This window comes from Piliocolobus tephrosceles, chromosome 2 (assembly GCF_002776525.5).
Source record: "Piliocolobus tephrosceles isolate RC106 chromosome 2, ASM277652v3, whole genome shotgun sequence".
NCBI lineage: Eukaryota > Metazoa > Chordata > Mammalia > Primates > Cercopithecidae > Piliocolobus > Piliocolobus tephrosceles.
The window spans coordinates 156,569,654-156,585,196 of NC_045435.1; the positions used below are offsets into that span (position 1 = coordinate 156,569,654).

A 15,543-nucleotide genomic window follows, 5' to 3' on the forward strand; every position below is an offset into this window, starting at 1 on the left:
ACTTGTCCCACCACTGTATTTTTGAAGCACGCAACTTGTTTGCTTTTATAGGTTCAGAGCTAGAGAAGAATTTGCCTCAGCATAAACTGTACCTTGAGGTTCATCCATATCGGATTTAGATGATATTTAAATGACACTTTGGACTTAAGACGTTAGAGCTGATGCTAGAATAAGAAAAGACTTTTAGGGCTGTTGGGATGGAATGAACGTATTTTGCATGTGAGAATGACAAACATTTTGGAAGGCCAGTGGCAGAATGTGATGGACTGAACGTCTGTGTCCCTGCCACCATTCATATGCTGAAACCTTAACCCCCAAGTGATGGTATTAGGAGTTGGGGCCTTTGGGAGATGGTCAGGTCATGAGAGTGCAGCCCTCATAAATGGGATTGGTACTCTTAAAAAGAGACCACCAGAGAGCTCCCTCACCGCTTATGCCACATGAGGACCCAAAGAGAGGATAGACATTTACGAACCAGGAAAGAGGCTCTCAAAAGACACTGAACCTGCTGGCACCTTAATTTTGGACTTTCCTAGACTCTAGAATTATGAGAATTCAGTGTTTGTTATTTAAGTTATCCAGTCTACGGCAGTTTGGTATAGTGGCCCCAATACACTAAGACACCAATTCAACTTCAAACATCAGTGATCTTTAAGCAGAGTGTTATACATGATTGAAAAGTGACTACTTCTGCTATGAACCTGCCCTACGATCTGTGATTAGGAAAGACAGAGGAGCCAACATTGGATGCTAACCAGGCCATTACACGCATCTGTTATTTATGGCACTTTTTGCCACTGCATCAGATGCACAGACATTACTCCATCAGAACACTGGGGCTATCTGAAGGGAATATTAAACAGAATAAGAACAAGTCTCTTTAAAGGAATGTAAAGAGTTGTTTACAAGATTTTATCGGTAAATTATCCTGAGGGAGAGACAACGACAGAAAACATACCCAGGTCAACTACTTGATCACAGGACAGCAAGTGCTCACCTCTGAAAATACAGCAACTCTTCCTAAAGCAAATCCATTTATTCCTCATTCTAAGGAAGTATTAGGATGAATAAAACAATACCATTAAATAAAACTAAACAATATCTTAACGTTAATATTAAATTTAAAATTTTTATTTCAAGTCTGAAATAATCCTTGCACCTCTAGATTTTTCCTGTCTTTAATATTTATTCCTCTTAATGTGAACTTAATACTTAAATTAATTGTTCCAAGAGTATTGTATATAAAATCAGCAACTATAAAGGAAACAAATATTAGGAATCTATGCCTTACTCTAAAATTAATACTGAATAAAGTTTTCTATACTTTAAAAAATAATAAGCATCCTCCATAACTCTAGCTTTCTCTTTGATACCACAGTAGTTCAGCAGACTACTCTTCATGGGTATATTATAAATGTCAGACTCTCCCGCTCACGTCTGCTCAGGATACAACAAGCACTGGGCTCCCTCCACAGCACTGGGCAAATAGGGAGTTAAAGAGTCATACATAGCAATGTGCTGCAGATGCAGTCTCTCAATAACTTCAGATTTCCCTTTATTTTCTAGGTAATCATTAACATTCACAAAATAAATAATGTAAAGGCACAAGCAACACATTTTGATGTGTCTTATCCCCTAAAAACTGTTCAAATACCTTTAAAAGAATCTCTTCATTGCCATAAACCACCATAAACCATGCTGACAATATTTGGCATGGAAGTTATTTCCTTGACTTGTTTTTCTTAAGAAAATGCTTCTTAAACACAATGTAATACTATAAAGACAAGAAAGCCAGTAAGAAAGAAATTCATAACTGTGGACTCCTGATTACATTTAGTAATCTCCTAAAAGAAGGTAGTTCTTAAGAGCAGAATTACGTTAGCTACTATAATTAGCTAAATAATTCAAAGAACATGTAAATCAAGAGCTCTATTTTCAAAAAAAGGAAAAGAAAGTCACATAAAAAAATTTATGGTGGTATCCACATCTGATGAAAACACAATAAAAACAATATCCAGAAATTCTTAAGAATGCCTACAATGATATCGTATCTTAGAATAATATTAGACATTTATAACTAGTCAAATCTTGATGTGGATAGTTCTTAAGCTCAACAGTTAAAAGTTGATGTTAACATAAGAATCTGGACATACTGAAATATTGAATCCTTTCAGTAGAAATTCTGAAAACACAACCTAGAGATGCAATGTATTATTTTTATGATGGAAAACATTAATGTATTTCTAAATAAATCATGTAGAATTTTTAATTATAAAGAAATGCAAAAATGTTAAGGATGTCTTAAAGGACAGAGACAATGTTCCCTCCAAGGCAGCAGTATCATTTGTTGGGCGCTACATTTACATCTAAAAATATGTATTTCACATGTGTATAGACTCTGGTGGAAGTGTCCAAAAATAGAATATTAAATGTAACTTTTAAGCCCCCAACTTCACCCATAAAGAAAAAATGGTAACAGAACATAATGACTGTGTGTACGCATTTCCAACCCAAATGTTAAAAAGCAATCTTCAACATGTGCACTTTAAAATATTTTAAGAATTAAAAAAAATTAAATCCCAAAAAACTAAAAGGCAGGATTTTTACATGAATAGTCACATCATAGTCATGGAAAACAGAAGGGTGTTCCTAGTCCTTTCAATTCCAATTATCTAAAGCAAAGGCTATACATACATATGTGTGTGTGGGATTGTATATACACACATACATATATATGGAAACAAATTTATAATAATCTAAAAAAGAAAAATGTGAGCATTTTCTAGGAGTTAATCGTGTTAAATGCAAATCAAAGGATATTTTAACATCACATGCTAAGTATAGCTCAGAAAATTTGGGTCACACAGCTATTTCAAGTAAGTTTATGCCAAAACACATTGAAAGTAATTATGACGTTAAAGTAATTCTCCTGTTGAGGTGCCTCTTGCAGAGGCAGCTAGCGTGAGGTTGGGGAATCGCTAAGCTACGTGTCATGCCCTGTGCTGCCCAGACTCGTGAACAATTGAGTCAGGGTGGCTAAAATCTACTCCAGAAAACCAAAAGGCAAGATGTTTGCTTTGTGCAGGCATGCAGAGAACCTAAGAAGAAAAACCCAGAGATCCCTGTCAATTTTGCAAAATTGACCAAAAAGTGCACTGAGAAGTAGAAGACAATGTCTAGGAAAGAGAAGTCTAAATCTGATGAAATGGCAAAAGCAGATTAAACATGCTATGATTCAGAAATGAAGGATTATGGACCATCTAAGGGAGGCAAAACAAAAAAATAAAAAACAAAAAGGACCTCAATGTCCCCAAAAGGTCACTGTCCAGATTCTTCCTGTTCTGTACAGAATTCTGCCCCAAGAATTCAGACCCTGGCATCTCTATTGGAGATGTGGCAAAAAAGCTAGGTGAGAGGTAGAGTAATTTAAGTGACACTGAAAAGCAGCTTTGCATCACAAAGGCAACAAAGCTGAAGGAGAAGTATAAGAAGGATGTTGCTAACTGCAAATCTAAAGGAAAGTTTGATGGCGCAAAGGGTCCCACTAAAGTTGTCTGGACAAAGGTGGAAGAGAAAGGCAAAGATGACGAGGAGGAAGAGGCAGAGGAGGAGGATAATGAATAAAAAACTTTATCTGTAATAACTAACTAACTAAAGTAACTCTCTTGTGAAGCTGATCACCATTAAGTTAATGGTGACATTTAAAAATAAAGCTGCCACATGAACAAGCAACTAAGTATTTGGTATAACTGCATTCTGATGATGGCAGATTCTTACATAAAATGTGTGAACTCCTGCAAAATGTCATAACCATAAAAATAACTATTTCTGATATAATTTGAAATGTTCTGCCTAACCAAACCATGTCATGTATCCTCAACATGAACTCTGCCAGTTAATACCCAGCTGAAGAGACTCAATGCTCTAGAAGCATCTTGCTTGGAGATGCATTATTAGCTATAGCCTCATTTGTTTAAAGTATATTATCTAACTTAATTTTCACTCTGTAGGTCCTGCAAAATATTTGATCACAAATATTACAAAAAAAAAAAAAAATCCTATCATCACCTAATTACACGATGGTATACCTACACAGAAATACATTAAATTAAGTAATACAGGCTGGGTGCAGTGGCTCACACCTGTAATCTCAGTGCTTTGAGAGGTCAAGGCAGGAGGATCGCTTGAGCCTAGGGGTACAAGATCAGCCTGGGCAACACAGCAAGCCTCCATCTCCACAAAAAATAAAAGAATTAGCCAGGTGTGGTGGCATACACTGGTAGTCCTAGCTACTCAGGAGGCTGAGGCAGGAGGATCACTTGAGCCCAGGAATACAAGGCTACACTGAGCTATGATTGCACCACTGCACTCTCACCTGGGCAATAGAGTGAGACCCTGTGTCTAAGGAAAAAAAAAGTAATACATATTTTGGGGGCCTCCACGGTGCAAGCAAAGAGCACTACTCATCATCTTGCATACCCCTTTGAAATACAAGCTATCAATGCTCCTTTTTCTAAGAGAATAAAAAAATTTCCAACCTCTTCAAATTACACGAAATACTTATAGATTATCATCTAAGAATTATCTTCCATTTTCTGCCCATCGAACTAGTTTTGGTTCACCACAACAACTGCCATCTCATTTCAGCAAAGGCAATTATACTATATTTCAATAAATAACAAAATAAAAATTCTAAATCAACCACTGGAAATAAAAAAATTAACATCCCAAAGAGACAAGTGAATCCATCTTTTAAATCAACTATGGAATAAAATTTCTCAAAGTAAACACTAAGAAAAGTTTCTTTTACTTTTCTACATTTAAAAATGTTTAGATGTGAGCTTTCACTAAAGGAGTAAATTTGAGAACCACGCTGCTCTAATTCAACTGACATTATGTTTTAAAATTACGTTCTACAACCAAAGCCAAACCAATTCCTCCTGCCTGCCCCCCTTCCTACTCCATGAAAATAGTTTTGCTTAATGTAGAGCTGGTAAACAGTTCCAGATACAATTCAAAATGTCTGAATGAAGATTTGGCAACTCTAAAACCAAAAACCTTATCAAAGGGTAGAACTAGTCCTTCCTGTCATTTAGTACAGCAGCTGTGCATTGGTCCAAAATCAAACTCAGCTTTCCTTTCATATGTCATTTGAAAAAAATCAAAATCAAAACCAAAAATGTAACCCTTCTCTCCCTAAAAAAAAGCCCAGGTTCTCATTACATAGCCATTAAAAGTATCTAAGCTGCTTTGCATATTTGTACTGCTTTACTTGGTATGTTTAGCTTCTAGACATTCATGCTAGAGAGACATTTTTTCTTTATCATCAAAGCTCTGGAAAAACAGACCAGGATTAGTACCCCACTGCTCTACAAGCTGAACCCTGGGATTCAGTGTCCAAGAGTCTGGTTTTATTTTCCTCATCCTGGCCCACCATGCCCCATGCCTCTCTGGCTAGGAGAGGCTGTGGACAACATGAAACAGGTTGTCATTCAGTGTTAGCTTCTGAGACTGCTCTGTGAAGCAGATCACATCCCTTCTCATAATCATTCATATTTACTTTGTTCATCTCACAAGTGTCAGATAAACTGTTTGTTTGAGAATAGTTTATCTTGAGTTAAAACAAAGTATTTTGAAGATACATACAATGAAAGACCTTGTTAACAAAATTAGCTGGGCATGGTGGTGCACGCCTACAGTCCCAGTTACTCAGGAGGCTGAGGCAGGAGAATCGCTTGAACCGAGGAGGTGGAGGTTGCAGTGAGCTGCAATCGCGCCACTGCACTCCAGTCTGGTGACAGAGTGAGACTCTGTCTCAAAAAAAAAAAAAAAAAAAAGGTTTAAAATTTGTATAAGTAAATTGCATATTTACATTAAGTGAACACATTTTATCAAAATACTTCGTATGTAAAAGGAGCAATATATCTGTATTAGTCCCTTCTCACACTGCTATGAAGAAATACCCAAGACTGGGTAATTTATAAAGGAAAGAGGTTTAATTGACTTATTTCTGGCATTGCTGGGGAGGCCTCAGGAAACTTACAATCGTGACGGAAGGAAAAGGAGAAGCAGGTACCTTCCTCACAGGGTGGCAGGATGGAGTGAGTGCAAGCAGGGGAAATGCCTGATGCTTATAAAACGATCAGATCTCGTGAGACTCTAACAGCATGGGGGAACCCGCCCCCCCATGATCCAATTATCTCCACCCTTGGTCCCACCCTTGACATGTGGGGATTATGGGAATTACAATTCAAGATGAGATTTTGGGTGGGGACATAGCCAAACCATATCAATATCAAATAGCACATAGTTTCCAGAAAGGAAAAAAAAATTTACTTAGTAGTTAAAGTTAATGAAAGGATTTTCCCCCTTTCGGTCACAGCTCCTCTCCATAAGGCTTTCAGTAAAGACATCTTAGATCATTTCAATTATTGACTGCAGTGAACTGAATGGTAGCCCCAAAGATATGTCCATGTCCTAATCCCCAAAACTTGTAATTACCTTATATAACAAAATGTGATTAAGGACCTTGAGAGGAAAAGTTTATTCTGGATTATGTAGGTGAGTTCTAAATCATATGCAGAGAGAGTCTGAAAGACATATGTGAAGGAGAAGATGGTATGAACTTGGAACAGAGAGATGGAACCACAAGCCAAAGAATGCCAACAGTCACCAGGAGCTGAAAGAGGCAAGGACTGCTTCTCCACTAGAGCTTCTGGAGGGAGCCCAGCCCTGACTACACCTTGATTTCAGACATTTGGCCTCAGAAGTGAACCGTGAGAGACTATACTTCTATTGTTTAAAGCCACCAAGGTTGTACTAATTTGTTACAGCAGCCACAGAAAACTCATACACCGAGGAAATGAGCATATACCCATTAATATAATTAATTAGCATACAGTAATACACGATTTAAAGATTAATCCTTAAAACACACACACTTTGAAGCAAAAGAGTATCCCTAAATTATAAAATATAGAGACACAAAATACAATGATACAGTAAGCCCAATTCTTACAGTTGAAGCTTAGAAGCAAATTATTCTATAGGATTTTACATGTAACACAAACAGATTATCACTGAGTGAACATAGGTGGGACCCTATAAGCAGAAGTTTTACCTAATCCCTAAATATTCTGCAACAATAATAAAGTCTAACAGGCAAGAGATAGGAAAATATATTATGCTTAGTCTTCCAAATAAGACTAAGAAACCAAGTGACAGAAATTTTAAATGGCTCTAAAATATCCACAAGTGAACGTGGCTTCTGAAACTATACATCACTAAGTACAAAGGACTCAACTATGATCTGGCTAAGTGGGCAAAACCACCCAGAAACTTGACAAAAGGACGAGGATGACGTGGGGAATTACACATTTTACAGGCCATAACACTTAGAAGAGGTCATCTAAAAAAAAGAAAACATCTTTATGATCTGGAAACGATTTGGTCTCTTAAATAAGAAAAAAAATAATAATGAAATTACTGTAACCTCTCTGAGTCTCAAAATCCTCACCTTTAAAACTGGGATACCACAGCCTCCCTCCTAGTGTTAATAGTGCTCCTGTCACCGGGCATGGTGGTTCACATCTGTAATCCCAGCACTTTGGGAGGCAGAGGCAGGTGGATCAACTGAGGTCAGGAGTTCAAGACCAGCCTGGCCAACATGGTGAAACCCCGTCTCTACTAAAAATACAAAATCAGCTGGGCATGGTGGCACATGCCTGTAATCCCAGCTACTTGGGAGGCTGAGGCCGGAGAATCGCTTGAACCTGGGAGGCAGAGGATGCAGTGTGCTGGGATGGCACCACTGCACTCCAGCCTGGGCAAGAAGAGTGGAACTCCGTCTTAAAAAAAAAAAAAAAAAAAAATAGTGCTTCTGTCAGAGCAGTACTGTGAGGATGAAATGAGATTACACACAGTGCTGGCCTATGGTCTGGGTCACAGCTCCTCTCCATAAACTGGTTGATTGGCAGCTAATTACACTTGCTTTCTGGATAAAAATTTCCAGGAACAGCTAGCAGGCTTTTCAAAAACCCAAAAGACAAAAACAGTAAAATATTTAGAAACAGAAAGCTGTTTCTCTATTCTTTTGCTATCTGGGTGTCTCAGCACTTACCACATCACTAGCGCTAGAGAACTCGTTGTTAACCAGACTTTCAAGAGCCATCCAACGAACTGGCCTGTTTTCATTGTCCCCCAGACAGTGATAGTCCATGGGGAACAAGTCTCTGGAGAGGGCATTGTCTGTGATCTTAACTTGAAGTGTGTCATCAATGCTGAAAAGTAAAGACATGAACATCAAATGCAATCAAAAGTATTAAAAAGTAGGGATTACCCCCACCCTTAAATACAACACAAGTCCCACTGTGACTCGCAGAGAACCCCAAATCCAGGAAGCACTCTACATCAAGTGACAGCGTAAAGCTCATGGCACCTACACACAGTTCCTAGCAGCCAGGTCTTTGTGGATGACTTCCCTTCTGGCCAGGTAGCTCATTCCACAGGCAATCTGAATAGCCATGTGTACCAGGTCTTGTTGAGAAATTGCCTGTGGTAACAAAAAATGACATGGTTTGCAAATAGCACACAAATATGATGGCACTTTCTTACTTTCTTATTTCATTCTACAATCCTACTCCATCCAAAAATACTGCTTTAAACCTACACACTGAATTTTTAAAAGCTATTTCTTGACCAAGAATATGTTCCCATATATCCCTGAACTTATATCAACTACAGTCCTTATTATTTTATAATCTACCATTTACTCTCTGTCTCCTTTCATCTGTTAGATGTGTCTCCCCAATATCCAGCACACAGAGCAGCTGCTCAATACATCTGTTCAGTGAATGCTGAGTTCTCAAAGTAATATTTCAAATGTTTATAAATCAGTAATCTTTTTTTTCCCCCAAAACAGTAGTTTTTATTAGGAGATTCTCTCCTCAGGATTATTTTAAAATTAACAGAAGTCTAAGCCTGGTGCAGTGGCTCATGCCTATGATTCCAGCACTTTGGGAGGCTGAGGTGGGAGGATTACTTGAGCCCAGGAGTTTGAGACCAACCTGGACAACTTTTTTTAAAAATTAGCCAGGTATGGTGGCATGTTCCTGTGGTCCCAGCTACTCAGGAGGCTGAGGTGGGACGATTGCTTAAATATGGGAGGTTGAGGCTGCAGTGAACTGTGATCACACCACTGCCCTCCACCCTTAGTGACTGAGATCCTGTCTAACAAAACAAAAAACAAAAAAACCCAAAGTACAAGCCCCTAGCTTTTTCTGCTGACGTGCTCCTTTAGGTGGATGACAGTACTTGGGGTGGAGTAATAAAATTCTTCCCCAGGTAATGCAGATGAGCCACAGGCTCTAACCACTTGTTGAGAATCCCAGCTTTAGTCTTGTCAATTTATAAAAGCATATTATACATATTAAGCCAAATACTCAATGCAGCCTTTGAACCCATTTTCTCCTGGCAACTATAATAAATATACTACTATAAATCCTCAAGCAACTTAATTGGACTACAAGATACAGCAGACAGCAAAAAACCCACTAGGCTTTACTACCACTACCATCATAATATGCATGGTATCTGACCTTTGCTTCACAGTATAAACACAAGCAGGGAAGAAAAACACTCTTAGATGACTGCCATCTTACAGCCAAGCATATTAACAATACATCCAATTACCTCCCACAATCTAGACCTGCAGTCATCACCAGCCTTTGGTATATATAGTATGAACCAAATGGCTCTAGAAAGTCTGTTTCCATTCCTAAGAGGAAGATCTAGGACAAGTACCCTCAGTTATCAGGAAAACACCTGAGATGGCATTACAAAGGGTTTGAGTTGATTATGAATAAGTACACAATGAAAATATAAGGAAAGCTTTAGCATCAGCACAGTGTAAGCCTCAAGGCGGGAACATAAGCCAAAATTTTCCTTTAAACCAACAGGTTATAAATATCTTGTGGTTCATTTGAGGTTCTTTTTTGCAGGCCTTTAAACAGTTTATATTCAAGAATGTTAATATCTACTTTCAAAGACATTATCAGAAACTACTGGTAAATAATTGGTATTTGGGCAAATTTTTCTCACCTGTGGATTATTGGCCTCTACTAACTTGCACTGCCGTAAAAACAATTTAAGATTCCCCCAATTCATGTAAGGCAATATCACCATGGGCTTTTCTCCTTCTTCTATACACACATGAGTAATAGGAAGAAGATTTCTATAAAATAATAAAAAATTGGGAGAAAGACAAAGGAATCCAAAATGTTAGGGGCTTACTTCTAATAAAAATAATCTAAAACAAAACAAAATCCCCAAAATACTTAAAAACATGATTACCATTAAAAATGTAAAATTATAAGTGCTTTGTATTTTAAACCAGACTTAAGTGTTCCCCATATATGTGCATATATCGCCATATATGCATTTCTTGGTAGGGCAAAGTCATAAACTCAAAGTTGCTTCCCGTGGGCTGGATTCTCTGAAGGCACACTCTAACCACACTGTATCTTTACTCCAAAGGGCAATTCATCAGAGATATCTAAAAACTGACTTGCCCATGAGTGTATTAGGATAATAAAATCCCACTTACTCCATATCACACATGAAAAAGAAAAAAAAAAAGGCCCAATCCAGACTGTGGTCAAGAATATGATCATCAAAAAGGTCTCTAAAAGGCTGAAACTGCCACAAAAGCCAAAAAGTCCTTAGCTGGTCACACTGGATTTAGAATCAGATTTTTTAATCCTAGATTTACCAGTTACTATCTGAGTGACCATCTGTCTCTTGGCTTTGGTTTCCATTCTTATAACATAGGGACCCTACCAACCATAAAAGGTTGCTATGATGTGCAAAATAAAACCAAGCATGTAGTGGACAATCCTGTTCCTATTTTAATTTCTATGGCATACATACGTACATTTCATCCTATTGTCTAATAATACCTCCTCCATTGACATCTGGAAATAACTGCTAATTTTTCCCAAGGTTATATAACTTTTTACATAATTATATTATTTTCCCCACTAAGCTAAAAATTCCCAGAAGACAAAAACTAAGGTAAACTCAATTTTTACACCCAACACTTTGTATTCTATGCTATATAAAACAAACATTTAATAACAAATAACAGTAACAAATAGCCTTAAAACATTCCTACTCCTTAACTTAGGAAATTCTGCTTCTAAGGATGTTTAATAAGGAAATACATCAAACATAAAAAAGCTAGTTAATGAACAAGGATAGTTAATGTGATATTAGTAAAAAGTAGCAAACAGCCTGAATGTTCAAAAGTAATGAAAGAATAATAGGATAATATGTCACAATTGGTCACAATATGAGAATATGCGTAAAAGCTTATAAGAAAGATACAAAATTCACATTTGCAAGATAATTATAAAAATTGAAAAAAATAATAATAAAGGTCTGCATGGAAATATGCAAAGAGTTGAGTTGCTTTAAGTTGTGAGACTATAAATAATTTCAGCCTTGTTTTCTGCATTTCCTAAAAATTACCTTAAATGAGCATGTATCACTTTTTAAACCCCAGTTATAAAACCGTGGCACAATCACCAATGCACAAGTGGCAAAGCTGTGTGCTCCCCTCATATTTGCAGAAGTTACTAACATGGAAAGCACTGACCCTGAGGAGGTGGGAAAATGAGGACTTAGAGATCAGTAAACCTGTAACGGGCAATCTCTCTATAACCACTCGAGTGGCAGTGATTAGGAGTTCCAGTTTATATGCAAGGAAATCCATGCTGGGAGAGAAAGTTTAGGTAACCTGCCAAGGACAAAGAGTAAGTACACGGAGGAAAAAATACAATCTTCATCTGATTCAATAATCTTTGCATTCCCCCGACCACTAGACTTTCTCTCCAGAGGAGCAAGGGAGATCACATGGGATATTACAGAGCCCCTTTCCACCAACTCCCATGAACACTAAAATGACTACGGGTTTACACTCAGGATTAACTTGGGCATACCATGATTTCAGGGTAAACACTGTTGCCCAATCTATTTAACCCACCAAAGATTACTTCTGTTTCTTTCTTTGTGACTGAAATTCATTTAGCAGAGTTAAAGATATTTTATCCATTAGATTTGCTGGATGAGGTCAAATATTTTATTCCACTACCATAGGATTAAAAATCCACTGGTAGAGGTAACAAACTTCATGAAAATGTTTCAAAGTACAAATGGCTGTTTTTTATTCTGCCCATTTTATAATGAAAAGGAGGATAAAGGGGAAGGTCTGGATGTCTAAGAAGAGTAAATGAAAGCAGGAGGTGCTATAGAGAAGAACGAAGGTAGAGGAAGGGTAGGTTCTGTGGGGCTTGACGTAAGAACTGCCTCTAATTCTCAGTCTTGTTGAGGGTGATTGCAGAGGGAGAGCTGTGAGGCGTTTGATGGAAGTGTTCACCATCAGGCATCCCTGGGCCAATGAAGGGGCCAAACCACAAGCAGAAATAGCTCAAGAGTACTTTGACACGAAGCACTTCTAATGAAATTAGAATAGGTTGATATCTTTTATTTATACAGCTATTTTCACTTGTAATAAAATTATTTTCATAAACTCCAGGGGAAAAATGTGTGAAAAGAAAGGATTTCAAAATGCTTTAAAACACTTCAATACTTGTAAAATCCTTAACCATGGAGTGTTAAAACATGAAGCAAACATGCTGTATTACATACCACAACCAGCTACAAAGGTAAAATCTGAAAACAGGTGTCTTTTCTTGCTGAATGTATTGGGTTTGCTTGATAAATTCTATAATATGATCTCTGAAGATCATTTCATTTTCATTCTTTCTACCTAATACAGTTCCAAGTGCAAAATGGGTACTGAATGAATTAGAATAAAAGAATGAACAAACAAATACATAAGTATAGCTATGAATAGTCTATACATACCAGGGATCAAAACCAAATGTGTGACAGGCCCTGGTCACCTCAAAAATGAGATGAACTGCTACAGCGAATGGAAAGAATAATATACTTTCTACATATTGACAATGTGTTTTATTCACTGTAACTAGGAGTCCTGCTATCACCTCATAGAAGGAAGAACTATTAAGCATAATCAAGCTATAACCTATCTTTACAAGACTTTCCTCAAGGACTGAATGTCCAGTATCAAATAACCCAATTTAGTATGTCATGTCATTCCCTAAGGACCTCTCGAGACTACTGATTCATCCTGGTGGGATGCTGCAAAACCTTATAATCTAAAACTGCATGAGACACAACACGGCAAATGCTTGCTCTGAGCATTTTTCAGCCAAGGCATCTTTAGGGCTAAAGTGAATATAAAACTGTTTCTTGGGAAAATTCTGGCTTTCTCTACACTTATCCCTGCTACTCACGTCTGTGCTGAGGTGATGCAAACCTTTCACTGGGGTAAGAACATTGGCTAGGTACCTAAGTAATACGTTAACATTATACACTAGGATTAAACACCTTTGGCCCTTCTCCCTAGAGTCAGTGTAATAGACCATTAAGCACTTTCAACACTGCCAAAAAGGACAATATTCCAACTGTTTTTTCCCCTTCTGCTACTGCGATTATCAACTTTTAGCGTTTCCTTCACCCTTGGTTGCCCAGAAGCTAGGAGATGTTTTATGTTTAGTTACAGTAAAAATATTTGTTCTCCTTACTGCTGGCTTATTGGTTTTCTTTTCTACCACCACAATGCCAAAAAACTCAGTTTCATTTTCATTATCATTTTATTTATCTTACTGTGGCTGCCTTCTTTTTAGGTCCTCAAATTCTTTTGAATATGAACCAAAATATAACCAAATTCAAAAGTAAGGCTCTGGGTAGTCACCTTATTTTTCAGCAGAACTCAAGGAATTATCTAAATTATACAGAAACTAAAATAGATTTTTTCAGAAGCCCATAAACATCTTCCAACAGGGATGACCACAGCTCTATTTTTAAACATATGTGATCAAATTTTCAGCAGACATACAAATTATGTTGACTCTACATAGTGCTTTAAAAAAATCTGCTGTAATGTTGATACTGTCACACATTATGATGTTTATTTAAGCTGCTTCTGGCTCAAACGGTAGAAGTTTTTGTTACAGTTCTGTGAACAGCACTAATACCAAGCTTTTAAAAAAAGGTCTTCATGGCCGGGTGCAGTGGCTCACGCCTGTAATCCCAGCACTTTGCGAGGCTGAGGCGGGTGGATCACAAGGTCAGGAGATTGAGACCATCCTGGCTAACGTGGTGAAACCCCATCTCTACTAAAAATACAAAAAATTAGCCGGGCATGGTCGGGGGCGCCCATAGTCCCAGCTACTCAGGAGGCTGAGGTAGGAGAATGGTGTGAACCAGGGAGGCGGAGATTACAGTGAGCTGAGATGGCACCACCGCACTCTAGCCTGGGTGACAGAGCGAGACTCTGCCTCAAAAAGAAAAAAAAAAAAAAAAAAAGGTCTTCATACAGAACTATAAGTATTTTTTTAAAATCATGCCATGGCATAATGATTGCATATCAGAAATTAGTTAAATAAAATGTTGCACATCCATTCAGTGGACCACTTTTTAAATGTAGCCTTTTTAAATGGCTATATGGATTTACAGTTGCCAACATCAAAAGTCAGATACATTGTTTTGTTAAATTAAGAAGCATGTTAACTTTGTCAAAGACAACAATGGTATTGTGATTATAAAGAAAAATCTATTCTTTTTACTGAAAATACATGCTGGACATGTAATAAAAGTACTCAGATGTCTAATTTATTGTAAAATATTTATATACACAAATATATAGATACTAATATCTAAAGATATAAATCTCATAAACATACACAACACAGAAAACATGGCAAAATGTTAACTATCACTGCATCTAGAAGGAAGATTTATTCATGTTTATTATACTTGACTTTGAGGTCCTATACGTTCAAAATCTCATAACAAATATTTTTTAACATATGTAAACAATCATCCCATTTTTTAAAGGGAAATACGCACATAAATATGTATAAATCATTTCTGGTAAGATTAGCCAGATTAGCTATGATTATCCAGATGTGGGCTTACATACTACTGTTTTCTTTATATTTTGTGTTTGTTAAGTTTTGTGCAACAAGAATGCATTTCACTTTTATATTCAGAAAAAAAAAAATTAAGCTATTCCACAAAGCATTCAATTCAGAAGTCATCACAATGTCCTGCACATAAAAATGATGCAACATCAAGTGTTGCCACGCTCAGCACCAAAATGCTGGTAGTTTCTCCTCTCACCTGTGATGAAGACCTCGCAGCTTACAACTTTCAGTGAGCATCATTGTCACCTGAATTTCAGAAGCTTGATCTATATATAAAGAAAAGAAATTGTCTTGAATAATAATACTACATACATGGCATTAACATTTTCTGCTATTAGTAAATAATTATCTTGGACTACAAGGTAGGTAGGTTTTCATTATAAGTTACAGGTAAATCTAAATAGATCTAGATAAAAATTCTACTGCAGTCTCATTAAACAGGTCAATTTTTCCAGAGATTTTTATATTAAAA

The 15,543-nt window shown here is 37.1% G+C and overlaps 1 protein-coding gene across 2 annotated transcripts in view; it reads right to left on the reverse strand.

The window, feature by feature from the left end:
* The window catches only part of RYK (receptor like tyrosine kinase), a 92,753-nt gene that overhangs the window by 9,779 nt on the left and 67,431 nt on the right, over positions 1-15,543 (reverse strand). For both annotated transcript variants that reach the window (XM_023187859.1, XM_023187858.1), the window contains exons 10-13: positions 15,268-15,337; positions 10,099-10,231; positions 8,442-8,551; positions 8,120-8,279 (exon numbers count right to left, since the gene is read on the reverse strand). In XM_023187859.1, coding sequence (XP_023043627.1) covers positions 8,120-8,279; positions 8,442-8,551; positions 10,099-10,231; positions 15,268-15,337 — 473 coding nt within the window. The remainder of the gene's footprint in view (positions 1-8,119; positions 8,280-8,441; positions 8,552-10,098; positions 10,232-15,267; positions 15,338-15,543) is intronic.